Raw genomic sequence first — 27,576 nt, 5'->3', positions numbered from 1 at the left:
TGCGCTCCTGTATCACCCATGGCGCTCCTGCATCACCCGCTGCGCTCCTGCATCACCCGCTGCGCTCCTGCATCACCCGCTGCGCTCCTGCATCACCCGCTGCGCTCCTGCATCACCCGCTGCGCTCCTGCATCACCCGCTGCGCTCCTGCATCACCCGCTACGCTCCTGCATCACCCGCAACGCTCCTGCATCACCCGCAATGCTCCTGTACACCCCCTCAAAGCCCACAAGGCGCAGTCGCTGTTTTATTTATTTCCAATAAACAAATATCAGCGACATCTGAACGTGAACCATTAAATCGGGGTCCACACAGGTCAATTACAAAAAGCACATCGAGAAATCTTCAACAATCAACTCTAAAATCCAAGAAAAGGAGCATGAACCCATTTATCCATTTGACAAGTCAAAAAAGCTATTGAGCCAATCATGGATTTCAGTTAGAAAAGAGCAGTGTACAACCCCTTTAAGTGCACCTACTTGTCCAACACAAGACCATGGACACATTTCTAGGGACAACCCCTTTAAGCCCATTGCCCACACGCACAATTGGTCTGACAAACTCGCTCCATGCGATTGTGGGATTTTCCGGACTGGACCTAGAATCACAGAACCGAACGGACCTGCGGAGTTCAATTATTCGAGGTGCGGACCACAAAATCCTGGAAGCTGCCAAACCAAACTCACTCGGGCAGTGATGCTTATGCTAACAATATGTCATTAGATTTAGACTTCGCTGGTTTATGTGTTCACTCGCATGACAAAGACAGCAATTTGTACGGCCTGAGCTGCAAACACGACAGGAATAGGACGTCCCCTAAACTTTGTGGATTGGTCAGTAAACTCAAGTCCGTAAAAATCTGTGGCTGTAGAAATGGGGGCGGATGTGGTCTGTGGGCAGGAGCGGGGGCAGATATGTGGTCTGTGGGCAGGAGCGGGGGCAGATATGTGGTCTGCGGGCAGGAGCGGGGGCAGATATGTGGTCTGCGGGCAGGAGCGGGGGCAGATATGTGGTCTGTGGGCAGGAGCGGGGGCAGATGTGATCTGTGGGCAGGAGCGGGGGCAGATGTGATCTGTGGGCAGGAGCGGGGGCAGATGTGATCTGTGGGCAGGAGCGGGGGCAGATGTGGTCTGTGGGCATGAGCGGGGGCAGATGTGGTCTGCGGGCAGGAGCGGGGGCAGATATGTGGTCTGCGGGCAGGAGCGGGGGCAGATATGTGGTCTGCGGGCAGGAGCGGGGGCAGATATGTGGTCTGCGGGCAGGAGCGGGGGCAGATATGTGGTCTGCGGGCAGGAGCGGGGGCAGATATGTGGTCTGCGGGCAGGAGCGGGGGCAGATATGTGGTCTGTGGGCAGGAGCGGGGGCAGATATGTGGTCTGCGGGCAGGTAAATGTCACCTCCTCGTATATTGAACTTTTATTCCGGCATTTAAGATGAAAAGGGTTTGGGTTACCTGAGAACCGAACACAAAACCTTTTAGGTCCTCGGGGACACTGCGGGCATTTTATCTTGAAAACCTGAATCAAGAGGAGATGATTTTGTCTGATGTTACATTATTAGTGTGAGTTACATACGTTGTATAATGAGGCGCGTCACATCTACAAAGCGGGAACTATTCCCCCTTCTACATGTATCACTTTGTGTATATCCACAGTCTGACCACTAGGAGGCCCCACAAAACCTGCTTTTTACTACTGTACGAGGAGCGGCTTCACATCACCGATGGCCACAGACTTTTTGCTTTTGTTTGTTATTTTTATTATTGGGCACAATCTACAAAGGAGAAAAGCGATTGTTTTGATGCAATTGCAATATTTTTTTAAAAAATTAAGAAATAATTTATACAGATTTAACATGTTAATCACCGTGTGCCTCTTGTATTCATAATATTTGTGAAGAAGAATCATTCTTAAAATCAGAAATTAGTTTTTAGTATATAGTCCTTCATTTTGCTAAATTCTGTATCGGTTTAATCCGGTCGGATTTTAAGGTAAAAACTCCTTTTCACAAAGACTTTCACGTTTGTTCTGTATGTGATGGGCAGCTGCAGGTGTAAGATACCGGAAGCCTCTCGTGTGCTCCAGTCCCGGCCCTGACCTACAAATACTTATGGTATATAAATAATAATCCGAGTTATTTGCTCAAGTGATTATTTTGCAGTATAAATGTTTAGGCCCCTGAGGCCTTTATCAAACACAACGATAAATCAAACATAGATAAATCTCCGCTGCCGGAAACCGAGCCGCCAGTATTCCTCTTATTCTGAGATTCTGGTTTCTATGTTTGTGCTTTTTGTCACTTGTGAAATAATAGGATGTAATTATGTTTGATTTATCGTCGTGTTTGATAAAGGCCTCAGGGGCCGAAACGCTGAGCCAGGGGTCGGATCCCGTCATCATAAGAGCGACCAAGATACTGAAATACTTGTATAAATATTGCCATGTGCAAGCGGAACCAGCAAAACGGGTCATCGTGATGTCACCAAGGAAGAGGTTCAAGTTTTGTGGGTTGTGACCTCCTGCTGCGCCAGATAATACAGCGTCGTCTCTTATACTCCATGAGCGTCGTCCAGGCCACACGAGAAACAGACGTCACCGCAGCCGATCCACTAAAAGTGTAGAACCCGACCACCGGGCAGATTCGCTTTTGCAGCCTCCGCTGAAGTCGTACACAGAACAGATGAGCTTTTTAGGTTCGGGCTCAGGATCCGGCTGCACAATCCTGCAATATGTTCAGGTCACACGGGACGCACACAAACCCTGGACCCGAATCCTCATCTTTAATCTGGAGGTTCCGTTGGGGATTCTGGACCTTGTGGAATACATTGGGGCATATTTACTTACCCAGTCCACTTGCGATCCAGCGGCACGTTCTCCGACGCTGATTCGTGTCTTCCGTCTTCACTAAGGTCGTGCGACCGATGTCCACCAGGTGACGCTACTGCGCTGAAGTCCGTCGGAGTTCACTGAAGTTCACCAAGCTATGCTGGGTGCAGATAAGTGCGTGTCAAGCGACACATTTTTTTAAAAACAAATACGTCGGTTTTCCCAAATCCGTCGGGTTTTCCGATGGCCACGCCACCCGATTTCCGTCGCGTGCATGCTGGCGCCGATGTGCCACAATCCGATCGTGTGCGCCAAAAACCCGGGGCAATAAAGCGCAAAACAGTAATATTCGGGAAACCCGACGGAAAAACTCGATTCTGGCCCTTAGTAAATGACCCCCATTGTTTGTTACATTTGTTGCATTAGTTATAGTTTGTGACGTATTTATCGCATATTATTTTTTATACAGAATGTTGGGGATTTAGTTTTTTTTCTCCAATGATTTTAGTTCAATCAATGTAACAATTTTCTGCTTCGTATTATAAAACTTTTACCGTAATCCATACAATGTCCATAACTCGTCCTTACCAGATGATTAACCCTTCGCTTCTTTTTACCCGCTGCCTGTGATTGAGGAGGGAAAGGGAAGTGGCTTTCCCCCGATCTCATTAGTTGGGGCTTTGTCCCGTCACCTTCGGGTGACCTTCGCTGGACAATACTACAAGCCGGAGAAAGTGTCTTTGTTGTAGATGTGGACAGTGGGGAATGGCACATTGGCCGCGCTCCTCGCTGCTATGCTAAGTTCTCCATTGTCCGGACTATACACGGAGCCTCCGCCAGCCGCTGAACTGACAGAATGCAAAACACAAGCCCCCAGATACTTCCCCCAGATTCTTATTTAAAGAGGTTTTCACATTTTTTTTGTATTGAAATCTTTGTTGTCCCACATACTAGAAATTACATCTCTCATCAGCAGAAACATCACAAGTTTGTTTTCTCAGGGATATTGTTAGACTGGGGATGTATAATGTATAATGTATAACGTGTGCACCTGTGTGACATCACATGTCCAGGGATATAACGAGCTGTGCACCTGTGTGCCATCACATGACTAGGGATGTAACGAGCCGTGCACCTGTGTGACATCATATGACCAGGGATATAACGAGCCGTGCACCTGTGTGACATCACATGACTATGGATATAACGAGCCGTGCACCTGTGTGATATCACATGACCAGGGATATAACGAGCCGTGCACCTGTGTGACATCACATGACTAGGGATATAACGAGCCGTGCACCTGTGTGACATCACATGACCAGGGATATAACGAGCCGTGCACCTGTGTGACATCACATGACCAGGGATATAACAAGCCGTGCACCTGTGTGACCTCACATGACTAGGGATATAACGAGCCGTGCACCTGTGTGACATCACATGACCAGGGATATAACGAGCCGTGCACCTGTGTGACATCACATGACCAGGGATATAACGAGCCGTGCACCTGTGTGACATCACATGACCAGGGACTGGTTTATATCCATATTTAAGTTAATAATGAAGCCTCCTATAGAATGACAGCAAGCAGGGATCTAGAAAACCGTGAGGATTTGATACAGAAAGTATATTGGAAAGTTGTATGATTTTTCATTACACAAAAAAATAACAATTATTTTCTGAAAGTGGACGACCACAAAAATGTGATTTGATGCCTCTTTTCTAGATTTTTTATTGCATCCGGATTTATCTTGGTCGTTACTTGAGTCTTCTCGGAGACGTTTGACATAAGTTGCGGCTGTTTGGCTCGTGATTGTGGATTTGTGGAAACATTTGGGTGTCCGGGGAAATACCTAAAAGCCGAATCATCCAACGTAAAACTTTCTAGAAAGTTTCCCTTCAACAAGTTTTATATTTTTTAAATAGTAACTTGTAAAAGCCAGAAGTCCCGGCGGCCGCAGAGCCCTGGGTGGGTGAAGGAGGAAGCGGCTTTATAGACTGGTGAAGGACTTTGTCTTTGTGTGGGAACGTTGGGGACACTGTTGTCGCTTTGCCTGAATGAACTGCAATGACGCGACTAATCAGGTCCCTGCTGAGCGGCACAGAGGGGCTCATCCAGACCCCCCACCTCCGCCATTCAGCTCTGCCTCACTGTGGCTAATGTTTCCCATTCCTTCAATTCTTTCGCCTCCTTACAAACAGTAAAGTCAACTTTCACACCGAATGGCTAATAAGTGCTTTAGGAAATAATCGTGTAAACAGTTTGTTACCTTCTGACCTGCAGCTGATACCTTGGTCTGGGACAAAACCCTCCCGGCCATTGCATTAGACACGGCTATTAGCCGAATAATACAGATGATCCTCCTTACAAAGTGAATGCTCCGGCTCCATCAGTGTGTGCCCCTTGTCACAGTGACTTATGCTCAGCCCCTCCCCCTTGTCTAAGGAGCTTTCCCTGCCCGGGGCCCTACGTGGAGAAAGTGGCGCTGTTGTCCTGCAGCAGGTTATTGTCACAGGTTTGTTCTCCTCCATTGAAATGAAGCTGCAGGGAAGAGGCGGAGACAACAGCAACAAGTTTCAGGTCATTACTTTTTTTACATTTTTGTTACAAAGTTTCCTTTTACATGTCGGGGGAGGAGATGTTATTCTTTGTATAAGTAATGGCATTTCTATTTATTGTAACATAAGTAGTTTTATACATTCTATATTCTATGAAAACGCGGGGGCAGAAAAAGTGGCGCAGAAGCGTTTATTGCACATTTTGTAATGGATTTAGACACTTTCATGGAAATGACTCCTAGCTCCAGGCCCCGGGACTGTGGGATCTTCTTCTTTGTTATCCGTGGCCTCCTGCCTTCTAATAGCTACGTTTGCTATTATGTTAATGAAGGGCTGCAGGGGGTGTTACCAGAGCACGGGTATAACTAGAAGAGGCAGGGCCCCACTTCCCCTTAAAAATACATATATATTTGTACACACACGTTTATACTCCTGCCTACAGTATATATATATACACATAGACATTCATACACACATGTATATACTTAAAGGGGTTATCCGGGTTTAAAAAATTTCTTATGGCCGGGCTGGGGAGGGCTATTTAAACACATTAAACATGTACTTACCTCCTCCGGTGCTGCCGATGTCCCGCGCCGCGGTTGGTCTTCTCTGTGCGCCGGTTTCATTACAGGGGCGCACAGGGAGCTTCCAGCCGGCCGGAAGCTCCCATGCGCACCATCTCCCAGCGCTTACAACGCTGAGAGATAGGGACGGATGGGAGGAGCCGGCCACATCGCGGACCGGAAGCTCCCTGTGCGCGGCTTACGTTCCCCTGTAAACAAACAGGGGCACGGATCGAAGGGACCGTGGCGCAGGACATCAGCGGCGCCGGACGAGGTAAGTACATGTTTATTATGTTTAACTAGCCCTCCCCAGCCCGGCCATAAGAAATTTTTTAAACCCGGATAACCCCTTTAATGTGTCTGAGACTACGGAAATGTCTTCAGCCCAATCGCTCCTGATCACATCTGCAATATAGACAGAGAGATGAGAGATTCCTAGTCCTGCTCTCCCCTCCCCCGATATTTCTCATCTGAGCAGTACAGGAGTGCACTGTTATATATATATAATTATGCTGACAATGTGCAGCATGATATGTATATAATGGTCCACATGCTCCATTCTTTGGTGTTGCGGGGCCCTGTGACACTGCAGGCCCCATAGCAGCTGCTATGACTGCTGCCCCTGTACCAGAGCCCTTATGTGTGGTAGCTTCACAGGTTGTTACACTGTCTGCCCTCCCACTCTGCTCTCTCAGCACTTCCCCTCTCCTAATGCCTAATCTCACTGCAGCAGAGGACGCAGCACATCTGCAACATATCCATTATAAATAGAAACTTGGATCCAGATCAGATGCAAATCAGTTTGCTAAAACATTTTTAACGGCACAATCGCGGGCGACCAGCGAGGAGGTGACGAGCGTTTTCCTGACTCCCAGCTGTGGAGCTTCACCTTAGATGGAGCTGTTAGCATTTCCTCCTACTAAATCCTTACATTTTGATGGAATTTTCCCGTTAACCGTCCTCCAGGATCTGGAGAGCTATTAGAAAATTTGCCTTCTTGATGTATTGTGATATTTTTATACACAGAGAACATTGTTACTAGTTCACCTCCTGCTCACCCTTTGTGGAATGAATCATGCGATCTCGCGGCCTATTGTTATGATGTATCCGTGTAACATTCACCAATGGAAACCTCACAGGGACAACTTATGGCTTCTTCATGTGAAAGCATTTATAAAATCCTCAGCTGCAGCCATAAAGCTGCAAAACAGGGGAAGCCATTATAATTTATCACGGCTTTATGTATTTATAGCAAGTCCATCGTAACATTTCAGCTCTCGTGTGATCTTTGTATCTGTGGATCTGTTCTAGAAGAAACTCAAAATTCTGTGAACTTAAAGTCAACCTGTCGGATCATTACTGTTTTCCTACCCGGGTCACGAAATAATAAAGGCAGAAGCATTGCGATTATAAAGGTTTATACATTCAGAGCAGAATTTCTGTGTAAATCCAGATGGGACTCCTAGGAAGAATAGGAGAGTCCTAATTACCCCGCCCACACACAGTGATTGACAGTGAGAGTCCTGATTACTCCTCCCGCACACAGTGATTGACAGTGAGAGTCCTAATTACTCCTCCCGCACACAGTGATTGACAGTGAGAGTCCTAATTACCCCGCCCACACACAGTGATTGACAGTGAGAGTCCTGATTACCCCACCCACACACAGTGATTGACAGTGAGAGTCCTGATTACTCCACCCACACACAGTGATTGACAGTGAGAGTCCTGATTACCCCTCCCACACACAGTGATTGACAGTGAGTCCTGATTACCCCTCCCACACACAGTGATTGACAGTGAGTCCTGATTACTCCTCCCACACACAGTGATTGACAGTGAGTCCTGATTACCCCGCCCACACACAGTGATTGACAGTGAGAGTCCTGATTACTCCTCCCACACACAGTGATTGACAGTGAGAGTCCTGATTACCCCGCCAACACACAGTGATTGACAGTGAGAGTCCTGATTACCCCGCCCACACACAGTGATTGACAGTGAGAGTCCTGATTACTCCTCCCACACACAGTGATTGACAGTGAGAGTCCTGATTACCCCGCCCACACACAGTAATTGACAGTGAGAGTCCTGATTACCCCACCCACACACAGTGATTGACAGTAAGAGTCCTGATTACTCCACCCACACACAGTGATTGACAGTGAGAGTCCTGATTACCCCTCCCACACACAGTGATTGACAGTGAGTCCTGATTACCCCTCCCACACACAGTGATTGACAGTGAGAGTCCTGATTACTCCTCCCACACACAGTGATTGACAGTGAGTCCTGATTACCCCGCCCACACACAGTGATTGACAGTGAGAGTCCTGATTACTCCTCCCACACACAGTGATTGACAGTGAGAGTCCTGATTACCCCGCCCACACACAGTGATTGACAGTGAGAGTCCTGATTACCCCGCCCACACACAGTGATTGACAGTGAGAGTCCTGATTACTCCTCCCACACACAGTGATTGACAGTGAGAGTCCTGATTACCCCGCCCACACACAGTAATTGACAGTGAGAGTCCTGATTACCCCGCCCACACACAGTGATTGACAGTGAGAGTCCTGATTACCCCGCCCACACACAGTGATTGACAGTGAGAGTCCTGATTACCCCGCCCACACACAGTGATTGACAGTGAGAGTCCTGATTACCCCGCCCACACACAGTGATTGACAGTGAGAGTCCTGATTACCCCGCCCACACACAGTGATTGACAGTGAGAGTCCTGATTACCCCGCCCACACACAGTGATTGACAGTGAGAGTCCTGATTACCCCGCCCACACACAGTGATTGACAGTGAGAGTCCTGATTACTCCGCCCACACACAGTGATTGACAGTGAGTCCTGATGACCCCTTTAAGCCCGGGGTCATTTTTATTTGCTTTGGGTTTCTTCTTTATATTTGAAAATTGCTTAAAAATTTTGGTTGAATTCTCTTTAAAAATGATGACTCCAAAGGCGGAGCTAGAGCTGAGATTTTGCATATTTTTGTGACACATTTCCCGCCAGTGATCTGGAGGTGGAGTAGTGAGCGCGGCCTCTCTGCGCCTTCAGGGCAAAGTCTGATCTTCATAACGGAGGTGAAACTTATCATTTTTATGAAATCCCTAAATGTGTGAAAGTAATGTAATTGAGCTTTAATTAACTGATTTTTTTTTGTTTCTGGCCGGGATTTTTTTCTGACTCCATCATTTCTGACTTGTGATGTCCATTTAGTTAAGAAGCCGTAAGTAGCAGATCTTTGGCAAGAAGTGTCAATTTAAAAAAAATGACTTTGGGGAAAAATTAGCTGCTCAAACCTTCCTCGAAAAATCAATTTATTTAAAAAGCCGTCCGTCACGGCTCCTGCCACTTCACCAACATTCATTATTTTTATGTTAGCTGTAAATGACCTTGAGCAATGCCAAAAATCCAAATGAATTACTGAAATTGGCAAAGGCCAAAATGTCTTTGTTTAAAGTTAATGTCTTCTGAATTGTGGGGAGAGCAGGAATGGCGAGAAGTTTTCCGGAGGAATGTTCTGATGACCTGCGTGAAGTATCTAGGACACCGGGACATCGTTCCGTATGGAATCCTTCCAGTCGTTCCGGAGTTTATCACCTTTGATAATTCTAGTCCTTTGTCTCTACTTTTATGTCCATCCCTGTGATCATGTAGTGTAAGTTACTTGTCAGTTATCTCCACTGTTGGATGTGGATCTAGAAAAACTGATGATAAATTATGAAAAACATGGCGGCGTCTATAACTATCACCTGGTAATGGGCGGAGCCTGATATTACACCTGAGCTCCATTCATTTCTATACGGATGAGCTGCGATACCAGCACCAGCCACTTTTCGCTGTGGCGCTGTGTTTTTCAAACCACTGGACGACCCCTTTAAGTGATCTTTACCTTATGGGCAGGAGTAGGACCAGACCCGTCTCTCGTGGGGACCTTCCTGCACCGTGTACGAGCCCAGTAGTAGGTTTCGAGGCCGTCAGTATAGTTTGTGTGTCTAGATCACAGCCAATGCTCAAAGCCTCAAGTTACAGACAATCACATTGTGACCGACATTTTCTTTGTTTTTTAGTATTACAGATCATCGATTTGAGAAAGTCCCGTATTTTGTCTTTGGAGATTTTAATTTTCGACTGGATTTGAAATCCGTGGTAGAGGTAAGTCATGTGCAGTTAGGTAAGTGGTGCGCAGTTAGGTAAGTGGTGCGCGGTTAGGCAAGTCATGTGCAGTTAGGTAAGTGGTGCGCGGTTAGGTAAGTGGTGCGCGGTTAGGCAAGTCATGTGCAGTTAGGTAAGTGGTGCGCAGTTAGGTAAGTGGTGAGCAGTTAGGTAAGTGGTGCGCAGTTAGGTAAGTGGTGCGCAGTTAGGTAAGTGGTGCGCAGTTGGGTAAGTGGTGCGCAGTTGGGTAAGTGGTGCGCAGTTGGGTAAGTGGTGCGCAGTTGGGTAAGTGGTGCGCAGTTGGGTAAGTGGTGCGCAGTTGGGTAAGTGGTGCGCAGTTGGGTAAGTGGTGCGCAGTTGGGCAAGTGGTGCGCAGTTGGGCAAGTGGTGCGCAGTTGGGCAAGTCATGTGCAGTTAGGTAAGTGGTGCGCAGTTAGGTAAGTGGTGCGCAGTTAGGTAAGTGGTGCGCACTTTACTGGGCATTCTGTGAATTCTTATTGTAAATTCTTTGAAAATATTTTTTTTTGCCTGTTTTGGTTTTTCTGTTGCCACTAAAGGCAGATGATCCAATGAAACGCTATAGTGATGCAAGTAACTGGATCAGTGACCCCTGAAAACCTCTTGACGCTCCACCGGATAACATTGGGGAGGAGTAACTGCGACTGTGGATGTGTTTAGACCCAAGGTCTTGCGTTTGGGAACTAGAAATCCATGTTCTATCGGTAAACAAAGCAAAACGCTGATTGCTTGTTCACAAACTCAAGCGTTTAGGTTTAATTGCATCTGTGTGACTCCTCCCAATGCGCTTGAATTGCATCTCGAATCGCAATGTGAACGCGGCCTATGGCTGTCTGCACACATGATGGAAACATCATCAAGTCCTTTCTCAGCCTTTCCACAAGTAACACAAGAAGCTGAAATTGTCGGCTTCTGCTGCCGTTTTATGCTACATTTTGCTGTTACAGGCGGTTCCCTACTTAAGGACACCCGACTTACAGACGACCCCTAGTTACAGACAGACCCCTGTGACCTCTGGTGACCTCTCTGGATGTTACTATAGTCCCAGACTGCAGGGATCAGCTGTAAGGTGTCTGTAATGAAGCTTTATTGATAATCCTTGGTCCCATTACAGGAAAAAATTTTGAAACTCCAATTGTCACTGGGGCAAAAAAAAAAATGTGTCTAGAACTACAATTATAAAATATACAGTTCCGACTTACATACAAATTCAACTTAAGAACAAACCTAAGGACCCTATCTTGTACGTAACCCGGGGACTGCCTGTACCTGATTGTAGATTTGGCCATAACCGGCCCACAAGATAAATATTCCCATCACGAAGTGGTAAATGTGGGGAATGTCGTCCGCTGATCACTTATTTCTGTCTTCTTTTTTTTTTTTTTTAATGTTATATATATTTTTTTATTTCCTGCTTTTTTTTTATTTTCATCTGATAAGACAGGAGAATCGCTGAGTGCACAGAAGCTTCTGCAGATAAACTCGACTCATTGCTGCGTTTCCCTGCTCACCTAATCAATGGCGCGGTCCCTCCACCTCTGTCATTGGTGTCTACCCTGCAGCAGATAGTGGACCTGTAGCCGAGCCTCATTATTCTCCTAATCACCGCCACCACAGCTGTGTTTGCTCTTCTGGTTCATACTTTTGTACCTTGTTTATGGCCATTTTGGACAATGCAGGCGTCTAAGTAATTAGCTTACTGTAAATCATCCGTCATTGCCGTCCAAGTGGTCGTTTCGTCATTGAAAAGGAGAATCGTCTATTAGATTGCAGATCTCTCAGCCGGGAAATTTCTAGTCTTTCATTGTCAAAAAGATACGTGGGTGTCCTGAGAGAAAGGACGAGTTGTTGAGATTCCACTTGAGGAGTTACGAAGCTTCGCATAGTAAAAAAAAGCAGCTGGAATATAATCCGCACAATATAATCCGCACGTTTGGGTCTCGTGAAGTAGATTCTGATTTGATGACATTCTTATGTTATATAAATTGACTTTATACCTTTCGTTCCATTGATAATTAGATGATTACAGGAAGTTTTGCTCCTTGTGGCCCCAATAATCGTGTATCACATCCAAACCATCTAGTGCTGAAGCCTCGGGTGTACATTACCCATCAGTTGTATCCTAGGAGTAGTTGTCCTACTAGAGGTCACCCACCAACGCCAACAGCATTCCTGTTCTGTTTAGTAATTCTCGGTTCAGTGCAGTAAATCCGGTAAGTGCACGGAGCATATTTGTTGGACCAATCTTGCTTCGGTTCTGCTCCACTGACCCGGCTCGATTGGACTGTTTTCTCTACCCCCAAGCAATGTGTGGCAAATGTTGTGACATCTATTAATTGTCAGCACAGTGACCAAGTTTCCTGAAACTTCTCTCCGGAGTAATTCAATAAAGCGTTGAGGTTTTATAAAATATACTTTGAAGATTTGCCAAAAAAGCAGCCGAGTCATCCGAGCATTTCCCGGAGCTTTCCGAGTCCTGGACACCCGGCATATAATGGGTCCCTACCGGCTCACCTACACGGTTATCATCTTTCCCCTTTCTCCACCAATCTCATTCCCTGTGAGGGCAAAAATTTCTAGAACTGACTTAATGTTCCACAATGTGGTCAAGAAGTCTGGAACTTTCCGTGGATTTATGTGACCACAAATTACCTTGTGTCCCTGCGCCGTCCTGTGTAACCCATCTGAGCCTGAGGTCTCTCTAAACGTGACCCCCATTCACCAGCATTAGGTCACAATGTTAATTTGTATTCACCAATCTATTGGCCATCATCTTTATACTTATATACATTGAGGGTTTTGTTGTTCCATTTGATTCTGTTGTATAATAGCTCAGCGCAAGCGGCGCCACTTCTGCAGCAAAAACAATGATTGTCACTAATGTGACTGGGTCACCTATTTAGGACCCGATTCTGATGCCTGTGAATGCAGCCGGGCGTATTTGTCAGGTCTCCATTGTTGTGTGGAATTAGAGGAAGGGGGCAGTGAGAGTGAAATATAGGAACATCTCACTGCCGGTGACCACATCAATGACGGACTGTCAATCACCGCAGAGGGACAACCTATATGGCGGCTTCCCACTGAGGACCACACAGGCTCAGGCTGGAGAGCCCTCGGCTCACATTCTCAGCTTCTCTGTGTTTTCTTAGACGGTTTATGGAAGAAATAGTAAAATCTTGCTGCATCTATTAGTACTGGAGCAAACATAAGGTCATGACCCTAGTGTAGACCCTTCACTCAAGTGTCGTGGGCTCTCGCAGCTCCTCCTGTCCTACGTCAGTATCTATGATCAATCATGTACAAATGGTATTATACATTGATGTTAATAATCTGTGTATCTTATCAATATCCAATACATCTAAAAGAACTAAACTTACTCCTGATTCTTAAGATCAAATCTCGTAGAAACTGTTTAGATATATGCAAAATAAGTTAAAGTGATTGGCCACAATTAGGATAAGTGCAAGACCCTAATAGGCTCAACCGTATAGGACTTGCGCTGCGTCTCAGCAGGACTCCGGACTAAGTGTGACATCCTTGTCCTGCTGGCTTCCGGGGGATGGATTGGGGTGTGCGCCCCCTGCATCTTGCTCCCAGTGGTTTGAGGGGGGCTACCTGCTTTTCACGGCTTTACACAAACTTTTCCAGGGAAAATACTTTATGGGAGACCCTATTGGGGTCTTAAACTTTCCCTAGTAAAGGTCTGTAATGTGGAAAACCCCTTTAAGTCAAAGTGACAAGTAACTAATATTAGCCTTCCCAGTCTGTGCTGCACTGGTGGCTCTGGTGTGGACCCCCCCCCGACATTTTGATATCCAACAGAAGAGAAAAGCAATGGCCTCTGCGGGTAATGATGTAGGAGACTGAAGTCGTGTGAATAAATCGGGGATCGGGGCGGCGGCGCGGCCTGGAGCGTCCGGTTATAGATTCACCTGCCGACGTCTCTGTACAGAAGGTTCTTCACTTCTTAACAAGATTTGATTCAGCGTTTAGTTCTGGTTGTCGCGGCTAATGGCGCTGGTGCTTTCCTCCTCTCGGCCATTGTGACAGTAATGGGATTATTAGCGGCAGACACGATTCTGTACATTCCTGTGTCACTTGTATTTGTTGTCCCATTTACATTACAATGAATTTCTCCTGATTACTGTCCCGGCCCCTGAGGCTTTCCCTTTCTCTAATTCCTTTGACCTTCTTGTTAACCTGACATTTACATATGAGATATTTTACTGGAAAGTGAAGGGTTTTAGTATCGTTTTATTCATTTTTATCATTGAGGTTTTTTTAATTTTATTTTTGTGGATTTTGTGCTAAATCTTCAACTTAAATTCCTTATGTTTTTTCTTTTTTTTTTGTTACTTTTATTTTGGTCAGTCCCAGTCACCGGTAACCAGCCGGGAACATCCGTATGTATCTCATCCTGAATTCACATGTTTGGTGACTACATTGTATCATTGTGTTTCTCTTTCCTTTTGCAGCTTGTTACTGGGGGTAATGGACAAAACTATAGAAAAATCCTCCGCTTAGCTTCCTGCATTCCCGTCGTACCAGTGCACGGAGTCAGGACACCAGAGTATAAGAGATTGTAGTGCAGCAGATAAGCAATAACAGAAAGATGATGGCACTCACCGCTTCTAAAGGTAGGAAAAGCGTCCTTTATTGGTGGATGAGCAGGCAGGGGGGTAAACAGACAGACTCCGTCCTTTAGCGGTGACGTGGGTGGGCGGGACCATCGGCTTGAGAAAGCGCCGTAGCAAAAAAATTAAAAAAAGCCGCAGTCTGTCTGTTTACCCCCCTGCATGCTCATCCACCAATAAAGGACGCTTTTCCTACCTTTGGAACCGGTGAGTGCCGTCATCTTTCTCTGTTATTGCTTATGGATACTTTCTCGTACACACTGGCAGAGCACCGCTGGAAAGTCCTACCGTGATCACATTTGCCCTTGTACCTCATCCCGGGCTGCGTACTGAGCTGTCAGCGATAGTATTGGGACTGTGCCCGCCAGATACATTCTCTCACTTGATGTAGTCCAGCACATCCTTCCAAGAATTTGGTTGATTAAAAAACTAAGTTATTTCATTATCGTTAAAAAAAAAAAAAAAATGACAGATAAAAAGCCGAAACCAACGCATTTCGGATCTATCTATAAAGTTTTGTCAGATCCAGTTAAGGTTCCCAAACAGATGTAGTCAAGGTCCAGATCATTGTCCCTCCTTCTTCATCCTCCTGACTGTTTAACAATATCCCCCGACCCTCTGATAGACCGGCAGGAAGATGGCCGTGCCCCGAGTGCAGATTAGAAGAGAATAGTAAAGTAGAACCCGGCCCCAGCTACTAATACAACGACTACCACAAAGGGTTTCCGTAAGTTTTAATAGGGGAAGATATTACGGCATCGGTGGCTTTGGTAACACTAGACAAGCAAAGCACAAGATATAAAGATGGCGTTTTAAAGGGTTTATGCTCTAGTGGAAAAACATTCAAATTTCTCCTAATTCTAAAGCCAATAATAAGATCTAAATGATATCATTTCACTTTGTGAAGACTTGTACCCAGTAAAGCTGTGACTTACCTTCATAGACACCTACTACTAACCTTACTCTCACTCTTGGCGAATGATTGTGTGATGTCTTTGAGGGAAGCTTTACTGCTGCACAGATATCAGGGGGCTCGGCAGGTGTAAGTGATATATTCCGGGCACCATTCCCAGACCGGCCGCTACAAATACCAGAGAATCCTCGGCTCAGCCCCGGCTACTCCTATTCTGCATAGAAAAACAGCAAAATAAATGCTAACCTTCCATGATGCCAATGTCCGGAATAGTCGGGGGCGGTTCATTCTAATATATGAAAAAAAAAGTGGATCCAGCGGCCGGCGATAGTTTCCAAAATATAAAAGTGCAATTTATTATATCATGTGTTACATTGTTGCCATAAAAACAACTTAACAACTTATTAAATTTTACCATTTTGCAAAAAATACTTAGCAACACCACGCACCCCGTCCACGCACCCCGTCCACGTACCCCGTCATCTATTTAGTTCACGCACCCCGTCATCTATTTAGTCCACGCACCCCGTCATCTATTTAGTCCACGCACCCCGTCATCTATTTAGTCCACGCACCCCGTCATCTATTTAGTCCACGCACCTCGTCATCTATTTAGTCCACGCACCCCGTCATCTATTTAGTCCACGCACCTCGTCATCTATTTAGTCCACGCACCTCGTCATCTATTTAGTCCACGCACCCGTCATCTATTTAGTCCACGCACCCCGTCATCTATTTAGTCCACGCACCTCGTCATCTATTTAGTCCACGCACCTCGTCATCTATTTAGTCCACGCACCCCGTCATCTATTTAGTCCACGCACCTCGTCATCTATTTAGTCCACGCACCCCGTCATCTATTTAGTCCACGCACCCCGTCATCTATTTAGTCCACGCACCCCGTCATCTATTTAGTCCACGCACCCCGTCATCTATTTAGTCCACGCACCCCGTCATCTATTTAGTCCACGCACCTCGTCATCTATTTAGTCCACGCACCTCGTCATCTATTTAGTCCACGCACCTCGTCATCTATTTAGTCCACGCACCTCGCCATCTATTTAGTCCACGCACCTCGTCTTCTATTTAGTCCACGCACCTCGTCATCTATTTAGTCCACGCACCTCGCCATCTATTTAGTCCACGCACCTCGTCTTCTATTTAGTCCACGCACCTCGTCTTCTATTTAGTCCACGCACCTCGTCTTCTATTTAATCCACGCACCAGGCACAAAGCTCTGCCCCTTGTCTGTCCTGCGAAGGGTTAAGCATGACAGCTTTATGTCTATTTCATTTTTCAATTACGGGCAGCGATACAGCAGCTCCAGAATGAGTCTTGATGTGTTAACATCATCAGATTACAACATTATGTCCTTAGGATAACTTAGTGGCGGCTTTCGCTATGATTTAGCACTTCTGTTTGTGTCCCATTGTGCTCATGTTTGCTTAATTTATTCATGGGCCAAGGATTTTAATCACAACCTTGCGCCAGGTTTAGTGCTGATTACCCTTCTTTTCAGCGGCGCTGGTGACATATCTGATTGCCGCCTCGCGCTTTGCTGGCAAGATTCATTGGAGGTTAATTAAATCCATCTTCAAAACAACGAGGGGCCAATGAGCCGGATCCTTGTTGCAATAGTAAATTAAATGATGCAATTGTTTCTACCTCCATCATCTGAGCCGGGAGGAGGAGGGACGAGTAAATGAATGCTTAGAAGTCTCCCACGTTCCCGGCCCCAGGGGGGGGCAGCGTGTGGCCGTAAACCCTCCGATTAATTGGTGGCCACAGCTAAAGATTAGTGTTATCGGCAGCTCCGCGTCCCCGGGGCCGGCTCCATGTTAAAGATGACACATTCAAAAATGAGGAATGTTTTTTTATTCCCTGCAGGAATTTCCAGCCCTTCTTCCTATTCACATGCAAATGAATACAAAAAGCTTCTGCAAAAAGACAAGGATCAGGCGCGGCGCTGCCTCCGCGGTAATTAATACATCCACCAATTACATATAATTACCCAGTGTGTTTATAACATCATTAATCTAATTAATATCACAGTCAGTCATCGCTGTTGTGATTGTTGGAAGTGTTTTATTTGTGGCGGAGCAGCGGCTGGCAGCTGTGAGGCTCAGCTGGCACGGACGGCGTGACAAAGGGATGACGGCAGTACCAGCAGCCCCTGTCCCTGGCTCAGCGGGTGCGATAGTCTGCCACACCTGCCATTCATCACCGCATGGTGACAGACGACTAGTAAGAGGCTCTTCTGCCCCGCGCTTCCCTCCGGAACACAGGACGGATTTCCCGACAGGCAATAAGCTTTTATTATTTAATGGGCAGAGGACGTTGGATTAGACTGATGACCCGTCCTGCATGTCCTCGCCATGTTTGAGGCTGATTTGCCTTCCTCGACAGACGTCTGATGCTTTACTGTTATTCACGATTCTTGTCAGGACACAGAATAAGAAAACGGGGAAGGCTGCCCCTGGTTCGTTTGGTAACACAAGGGGTGAATCTACATACTAACCGTGAGCCGGGGGGGGGTTCAGAAGTGGGGACCCACCAATACACATTTCCACCATGAATGGAGGAGCAGGGAGCAATGGATTGAACTGTTTTGGCAGCCTGTGGATGCCCATACAGTATAAAGCATGCAGGTAGAATGCAGATCATCATCCCGCTTCCCAGTAACCCAAACCTTTGTGCGTGACCCCCTGATCCCAACTATCATCCTGTGTAAACCAAGCCAAGTATTTCTGGAATAGAAGATCCTAACAATGAAGTTTTAGGAAATATGTCTGCTTATATCCTAGAATAGCGCCAGTACTGCTTACAGGTTGCTTGTGGTATTGCAGCTTTACTCCTTGAAATGTCTCGGGTGCACGACCTCCCCTGACCTGTACATAGGTGTTTGGCTATTTTTACATGACAGCAGCCATGTTATTCAGATGCTGGACAATCCTTCCAATGGTGACTCATGGAGTCTGATTAGGGTGGATGAGTCGGAGATATTTTGCTCTTATGTGTAATACTGATCCTCTGTGCAGCATTTCCTTCCATCACATGGCTTTGGCGAATACTTTTTAATACGGCCTCCAATGGTTGGGAGTTCCAGTACAGTTCTGATGAACTGATTCTAGGTATATTGGCCAAAAAGTTAATTATAATGCTAAACACCACCGGTGGACCACATATTAGCCCTGATCTGATGCTTCCTATGACTGTAGCGGTGGTGATGAGTTACAGACCTTATTAGCACTTGTGAAGCAATGACCCTGCTGTGGAAGCCGCTTCCAGGGTTAATAGGATTAATTGTGCGGGGCAGGATATCACTGGCTCCATAAGACCTTAATCACTTCCACGTTGAGCTGCACAAGCGGCGGCCTGAGCGGTCAGTAGTTAAATCACTTCAGCTGCGATGGAGCCAGCTGGATAAGAACCCGGCCGCGCCAATGATTCAGTGACATCCACGGTTTTATTTTGGTACATTAAATATATATCAAACATTGATAGATCTCAGCATGGTTATAAACCTGCGCAGTGTAACGGCGCTTAATCTCCATGGCTGAAATATATATGGACATTCTCATTACATAAATTACAGATGTTTAAGATAACGAATTGTGCAGCGCAGTTAATTCTAGAGCGATGCACATATAAAAGTCATCAAACCTAATAATAGTTGTAGTTAGAGATGACGGAGCGTGTGAGGGATTCCTATCTAATAGAGGAAGGACATAGTGAGTGCTGGTGGAAGCTCTCCAGATGTTACAAGGGTTTCCAGAGCCAAGGATCTTCAGCATATCCCAATGGTTGTCTGATGGGTCCGGTTTTATATTGTGGATCATTCATGGAGCGAAACTTGGGAGACATTTTCGCTATGGAGCAGAGATCTAGAACAAGATCTGGTGAGGGTGGAAGATTCTTTGTATAACGAAATTGGAAGAGTCAAAGAGGTTTGGAAGGTCCAAGTGGATTAAAAACATTTTGAACTGCATTCCCTGGATATTAGGGAGTCAATGTAGCGACTGGCAATTGAGGTACAAGAGAAGAGGTAGGTTAATCAGCCGGCGCAGTCCAGGCTGGTTTAGAGGGAGGCAAGAGTGTTGACGGAGACATGAAATAGTAGTGAATGGGGACATTTATCATCCGCAGACGTTCCTGCATCAGCTTAAAGTCCTCACCCCCTCAGTGCCGTCAGATGATGAGGCTCCGGCCTCTTGGTGCACCCGGCGGGCGGCCGCACAGCGTATATATTTCTACGCCTCTGGGCTGCGCCGTTTTTAATTCATTCCCGCCTCTCGCTCATCAAGCTGTGCCTGGTCCCGTCTGATGATCCGTTGGTGACGTCACACAACTTTCTGCAAATCTCAAGATCAGTAACAGGACTCGGCATGTGAGGGGCAGGAAAACATTAAAAGCAGAGCACAAGGCGCTGACGTGACACAGGCCTAAGCACATCATACCAATTATTCTTATTTTTAAACAATTTGGCGCCTTTCTGTGTTGTGATAAAAGCAGTTCGTGACAAGAGTCTAAAGTCAGTCTCCTGGTAGATGTCCTTTTAAGGTGGAGAATCAGAAGGTGATAAAGGCTTGGGTGGTAAGCTTGAGGGACTTGGGCAGATTTTGAGGTTACTCCCGGGCAGCCGACCTCTGACCCCAGGCACAGGTAGTTCCCATTAGCAGTGATTCACGCTGAATCTTTTCTTTTTCAGTAGAGAATTCAGTGGATTATTGAGGTCTCTGAATATATTTGGACACTTTGTTCTTTGGCACAGGAGCTTCTTGTTCTATTGCAGCACAACCTGTATAGACGGCTGCAGTTCTTACTCCTCCTGCAGTGGTGGTTTCCATTTATTCTCTTCTAATAACATTTTTTCAAAATTGAGATTAAAACTTGGAGGAAATCATTGCTATAAATCAGCACCCTATGACTTAACCGCTGTTTGTGTCAAACAAAATGCATTGAAATCTAGACGCAATGGACCCCGAGAGGAGGCGACGGACCCCGCAAGGAGGCGACGGACCCTCCTCTACTTTTCCTTTGGACCAGCTTTGATTGATCCCCTCCGTGCCCCTAAATTCCCATATTTTAAATATAATTTTTGGACACTGATGAGTGAATTTCTCTAGTTGTAATTCTTGGTGATTCTGTGTATCTGGTGACTACGATACATGTCGTCTTATACTGTGTTAGTCCGGACATAGACTGTAGCAGCTTCGTCATCCCATCCCAACCTTTTACCACTGTATTATTAGGAGCAAGAAAAGATTTGTCTCCGATATTGACAACAACATCTGATAATGCGGCTCTTCATTTACTGGAGGACAATGTGCCGCGGCCTCACAGGCACAAGTGCATCTTTGTGTATGTGAATGAAGCTCGTACACAGTGATGTCAGTCAATTTCTGACCTCTACAGTCTGCCATTATTTTCGGCAGTGTAATAGATTTCTCCCTCGCGGTCACGTACCGGGTAATAGAATCCGGCTGATGAATTAGGACTGAAGAAATTCATTCAGCTTGTGAAATTATGAATTATGCCGATCAGGTCTGATTCATACGACACGAAACGTGAGATGACGCTCAACGCCCTAAAGAGCCCCGAGGCCAATGGGGAAATTTACCTGAGACCTGAAAATTCTCATGAATGAAAACCAATTTTCCATCACAACTAATTTTCCAGGTGTGAATGTGTCCTTATAGTCGTAGCGGATTAGTCCCCAGCATTGTATTGTCGCTTCCATGTCCATGATTGAAGAAGGTTTTTGCTTGTTGATCCGTTAATTAATAATGGAAATATATAAAATGTTACTTTTATCAATGTTCATCTGATAATAATTCACAATAACGGAACGGGACTTTTTTTGCACATTTTGACTCGTTTGTATTTATCTTTATGGTGACCTAGCAGATAGGTTGGGTCCAGCACCCCAAACCCCAGCACAATGTACAGAACTGGGAGCAGACCGCGCCATATTCTCTGATTGCCGTGTTTGGGTGCTGCATCTCGGCTCATATATGTACATGAATTAGTAAATTATTATTGTATACATTTTTGTCTTCTGTTTTGTTGAGCTTTAAAGGACATCTACCACCAGGATGAAGGACTGTAAACCAAGCACTGACATGCTGGTGTGCGCCCCCTCCGACAGGATCTGCTCATATTCAAGTCTCGTATGTCCTTGTTTTTAAGAAAAAAGGGTTTTAATAATCATGCACATTTACCTGGGGGCTGCAGGCTCCATTAACACATGTAGAGTCCGGAGCCCATAAGGCTAATTTGCATAATTTAATTTTAAAAGCCTTAGAGGCTTAAAAAAAAAAAAAAAAGGGCATAAGAAGCTAAAAGAAGAGCAGATCCAGAGGAGGCACAGACCAGTATGTCAGTGCTTATTTTACAACCCATCATCCTGGTGGTAGAACCCATCAACGGTGCAGAAAATCGGCAAAATACAAAAATGTCTCCTTGCTTCCCCTAGCAAGGGGAACCCTGCTTCAAATGCACATCATAGGTGGGTCCCAAACTATCAGAGTTGAGTCTCTTTTTAAAGTTAGACCAGTGATCACATTGGTTACAAGTCTTCTGAAGTTTGGCAGATGTTAAAAAAAAGAAAACTGTAAAAAGTTACTTTGTTTTGCATAATTTTCTTTCCTGCAAATGTTGATACAGACAACACCGAGAAATGTACAGTGTATATACACAGATGTCACTGACCCCAGGATGTATGGCCGGCCACCCAGGTTTCTCTAACGTTTGCATCCGTCTAAGCAAATAATTCATTATCAGTAGTTCATCATTAAGTGGCTCTAAGCAAAGGGCCCGTTATGTTGTTCTCACCATTACTTTGGGTCACTTCAGATCACTTTTCTTCTGAAAAATCTTCATAAAAAGCCACAAGCAAAAATTGTCATTTCAAATTGTAAAGTAAAAGAACTCAGGCCATCAATTAACGAGATTTCCACCCAATAAAAGCTCATAACGACGTGGAAAAAATATGTTACTCACCAATTTACAGCGTCTTTACTTCCCGCTTCCTCTTAACTAACCAGAAACAACATCTCGGCCAATCACAGACCGCGGAGTGTCGTGCCGCAGAGTGTCGTGCCGCAGAGTGTCGTGCCGCAGAGTGTCGTGCCGCAGAGTGTCGTGCCGCAGAGTGTCGTGCCGCAGAGTGTCGTGCCGCAGAGTGTCGTGCCGCAGAGTGTCGTGCCGCAGAGTGGTTTTAGAGACTGTGATTTCTGTGAGAGTATGTGTTTTTCTGTAGGATAGATGGTAGAGATATCAGAGATATTAGATATTGTAAACAACGGTTTATTAATAGATGTAAGATAGTGGGACATTATCAGGGAAGCCTAAGCGGTGAACTAACAGTGAACATTGAGATGATTCTTCCTGCTTTTGCCTGGTTACATGACCATGTTTTTGAGCTTCCTCAATTGACCTATTTAGATTAATGATATGGTAATGGGTCAACATTCAGCAGCCCCCGACTGTGGTGCATAATGAGAAGAAAGCAGGGAAATGGTATCTAAACCTCCCATTGTCCCTTAGTGGAAGCTGCAGCGGCCATTGTTGAGTTGCCTTCCCAGTGAGCTATAGAATAGGGAGATTTAAAGATGTCAATCAAGCCTTGTAAATTCCAGGCCTTGGACAACCCACGATATGAAGTTACTAGTTTAAACAGGTGCAGGGTAATGATCCCGCGCAGGTTTACAGACCGCACGTGCAAATCACTAAAAGCCAAAATAAAAGTTTTCCTTTCACTTCCTTTCATTCAGTGACTCGCCTGAAAGGTTCCCCTTCCCTCTCTGGGCGCTGTCCCCATGAATATTGACAATTTGGATCTAATGTTTAATGATGTTTCGTTTGTCGATGACCCCCCCCCCCCCTTAGCTGATACCATTGTGCCGGTTTATTGCTGCTTATCTTTAATGGCCGCCTCCTTTACATGTGGAGTGCACCGGGGCAATGCCGCTTGTCCATTTTTTTACTCCTTCCTTTCAGCTTGTTCAGAAATGAGACCCACAGAACATCTGTTTGAGGCAGGAATCAGCCCCAGCTCAACCCTTTGTTTGCCGGAGCCTTTGTTGCCAATTTCATGCTATCACAGGGGCTGCATGTTTTCTGCTTTAAGTTGTCAGACAAATAAAAGCTTTGGATACAGGGTCACATCTAGAGGGACGGGCATGAAAAATTGGTAAGAAACCCTTGTAAGGCCACCCAGCTGACTGTCCAGCCTGACCATGGCGTTGCCTTAGAGGGTCCAAGGGGACAATCTGAGTGTGGCGTCGCTGGACCGGATGCGTATAGATGGGATTCACTCTTATTCACAAACTGCATTTGTTACATGGATGTCGTCACATTTGTAGTGTTAAATGTTTAGGAAATAGAAAACTTTCTCCATGGATGTTCTGCAGCACAAATTCCTATTAGATGGGAAATAATTGGCTGCCACTTCAGTAACTTGAATTACTTAAAATTGTCGAGGCTGATTTGATAATGTAAAGGATTTCATGCCTGTTATGTTATACAAAAAAAAGTGCAATTTTAAAAGTTTTGCTCCTCCATTTAATAAAAAGTGAACAACGCAGGGATCCCCCATCCTGTAACAAGTGCCAGGAGACAAGGAAGCCCCAGTCTTCATTAGTGTTGAGCAAATCAATCCGTCCATCCACTAGATGTGATGCAAATTCTCCCAATTTTCCGGCACAAATCAAATCAGAATTTGGACGAATTAATGTGGCTCCAGTTGTCCCGGAAATTGGTTATAACATTTCCAGTCCTCAAAAATGAAGAAGTTTTTTAAATTGTTTTAATTTTATACGATTTTTTCCACTAGGGTTTTGGTTAGTGAAAGGGCTCCTAAATAATAACATACAGAAACATTGTAGAATTGTGCTGTAACCTGCGCCAGTACCTAGTGCCGGTCACTCTGCGGCCGAGGGTGGACTATTTCATGAGATGTGGAGACAAGCTCTGATAAGGTTTTCCCCCAATGGGTTTGAAAAAAAAAAAAGTGGGTTGAAAAAATATATATGACAATCAGGAAGGGAAAGGATGTCAGGGAGCACAACTCTATATAATGAATAATAATATAACAAATCCAAGATATTTTGATGTATAAAGGCATCTAGATGTTAAATATATATAAACCTATAGATGTTATACACCTCTCTGAGTGCCATATTGTGGCTTGGTGCAGTCCAGCAGTTACGCAGAGCTTTTGGCACGGCAGATAATTGGCCAGTTCTCCAGTCTGTGTAGACAAGGCCTCTAAGTGGCAGAAAGTATTAATGACTTTGGTTGGAAAATCTCATTTACCTGTAAAGAGCTTTTCACTTGCCCTTTGATCTCTGTTATACTTTCTTGTCCATTAAGTGGCCGACTGAAAAGCTTGTATCCCCGCGTCTCGTATCTGTACATGGAGGACGCAGGAGGTAACGCACAGACTTTGTGCCAACGCTGAGTCTCAAGTACATTAAACACGACTCAGCCCGACATTATAGGATTACCGCACCTCACACTCCCATCATGTCCCTCAGATGCTCTTTTTAAAGACTTGCAAGGTGACTTCAGAGATGTGTCATCACACGAGGCTTCTACTAATTAACCAATTTCAATTTACTGCAAGAGAAATGGCATCCAACATGCCAAGGTACCACGAGGGCGCAGCACAATGTGCGGAGAGGAGACAGAATCATTCCACTGATAAAGTGGGAATCTTCCCTCCGTGGGGTTGGATTGGCTTCTGCGCTTAGTTTTTAGAATTTTCAGCACTAAATATAAAATACTTATCAATCTGTTCCTATTGATAACTGTATGTATTGCTTGGCCATTATTTTTATGGGCTTGGATCTGTGGCAGGATTATTACCAGTGATTAGGGTCCTAGGCATCATCTTCATGGAGTTTGCACATTTTCCTCATGGTATCACCCACATCTTCTCTGGGGGAACTTTTTTTTCCATATATCCTTAGCAGTGATACTGTACTTCGCCCTTTCGCTACATGAATATCCAGAGTTGTACCCTCTGTATGGGACGCCTTCTGATCTGAGTAGGCAGGTTGGCACGGTAATAAATGCCAACTTGGAGTATGGCGCATGATGGGAGTCTCCTGCTCCATAGAACGAAAGTAGAAGCTTGTGGTGACCATAAACTTTATATAGTGGTTCTTTCAACTGCGAAAAGGGGGTGTCCCAAGTTTTGTTGTTCTCCCCTAACAAACTGCAGGTCGAGTTTGTGTCCTGCTTCTCTATTTGGTACTAATGGAGCTTCGGAAATTGCGGAGCACATTACTCCAAATGAATTCTCATTCACTATGTATGAGAGCGTTATGGACATCTGAGCGCTATTGGACAGCCGAGCGCTATGGATAGCTTAGCACTTTGGATAGCTGAGCGCTATGGATAGCTTAGCACTTTGGATAGCTGAGCGCTATGGACAGCCGAGCGCTATTGGACAGCCGAGCGCTATTGGACAGCCGAGCGCTATTGGACAGCCGACCGCTATTGGACAGCCGAGCGCTATTGGACAGCGGAGCGCTATTGGACAGCGGAGCGCTATTGGACAGCGGAGCGCTATTGGACAGCCGAGCGCTATTGGACAGCCGAGCGCTATTGGACAGCCGAGCGCTTTGGACAGCCGAGCGCTATGGACAGCCGAGCGCTATGGACAGCCGAGCGCTATGGATAGCTGAGCACTGTGCTCCACAATTTCTTACGCACACATAGTATTGAATGAACGTTTGCTCCACCTGCCATTTTAGTTATTGAGAACAGGACCCTTATGCCTGTGATCTGCTGGGTCCCTTCTCTTGATCGTGGGGATCTGACTGCTCCCGTGGCATTGCAAATAACGATAAAACTTGGGACAACTCATTTTACTGACTTGGACAAGGAGAAGTTACAAATATAAGATCTTATTGTCTTCATCTGCCTTCCCATGCCTGTGGCACAGCCCAGTGGCTCGTGGTTTGGCCCAGTATAATCGGTGGCCTCAAAAGTCACTGTAGGACAAGTTGTCAAGTTGTTTTCTCCCTACCGTCAGCAATTGCCAAAATCGAGGTGAAACCTTTTTCGTCTGGCCAAGCCCCGTGGTAAAGGGCTTCTGCTTTGTTAAACCCCTTTAAATAAACGAATGGATTGGTCCTGTTGAAAGTGGTCAGCTAACCCTGACATGTTAGATGGCTGGTTGGTCCTGCTGAAATTGGTAGGTTACATCTTAGGTCCACTGTCACCTGATTTGCAGGAAGATGCTTGTTTAGACTATTTTATACTTCTCACAATTAGACCCAATTCTTTAAATATCACCCATGGCCGGAGCCCGGATGAACTCCTTGCTTTCTGCTGACTTGGAGGAAAGACTTTATCCACCTTCTGTCCTTGGAGAACATATATAGATATAGAGGAAAATGTCGGGGCCCCCCTGTATGTTAAACAGTCCCATGGACATCTGGCAGGTTTGGTTTTAATCTGCTGACTTAAAAAAAAAAAAAAGTGCGGATTAAATCTTTCCTTTCCAGCCCTTTTGTACTGCAGTCAGAGAAGTGACAGAGCTGCACTGAAACAAAGGTCCCCTCCTTCCATCCAGCGTAGCATGCGGCTGCTCACCCCCTGCGTCCACACAATGAAGCATCTGGCTGGGCTTTCTCATGTGGCCGAGATATTTCCTTGTCTGTACTTTACCTCGGACTTTCTGCCTCCCTGGGTGCAGTTTTTCCCCCTTCCTTTAAGGGCCCTGGGTGCAGCAAAACCCAGTGCCAAGAGGTCAAGAGGCCAAAGTGATGAATTTTTATGCCCCTGTTCCTTGTGTTTCTGCTCAGTGACAATTTTTTGCGCGCTGGGCTGCCTCTGAAAAGAAGCCACTGAGAGCAATTTGTCCTCCCG

At 45.6% G+C, this 27,576-nt stretch overlaps 1 protein-coding gene across 1 annotated transcript in view; it reads left to right on the top strand.

Moving 5' to 3' along the window:
* Positions 1-27,576, top strand: part of INPP5A (inositol polyphosphate-5-phosphatase A) — a 241,090-nt gene that overhangs the window by 164,440 nt on the left and 49,074 nt on the right. The window contains exon 9 of the mRNA XM_072129441.1: positions 10,044-10,128. Within this exon, the coding sequence (XP_071985542.1) occupies positions 10,044-10,128 (85 nt within the window). The remainder of the gene's footprint in view (positions 1-10,043; positions 10,129-27,576) is intronic.

This window comes from Engystomops pustulosus, chromosome 11 (assembly GCF_040894005.1).
Source record: "Engystomops pustulosus chromosome 11, aEngPut4.maternal, whole genome shotgun sequence".
NCBI lineage: Eukaryota > Metazoa > Chordata > Amphibia > Anura > Leptodactylidae > Engystomops > Engystomops pustulosus.
This window is presented reverse-complemented; position numbering and strand designations above follow the sequence as displayed.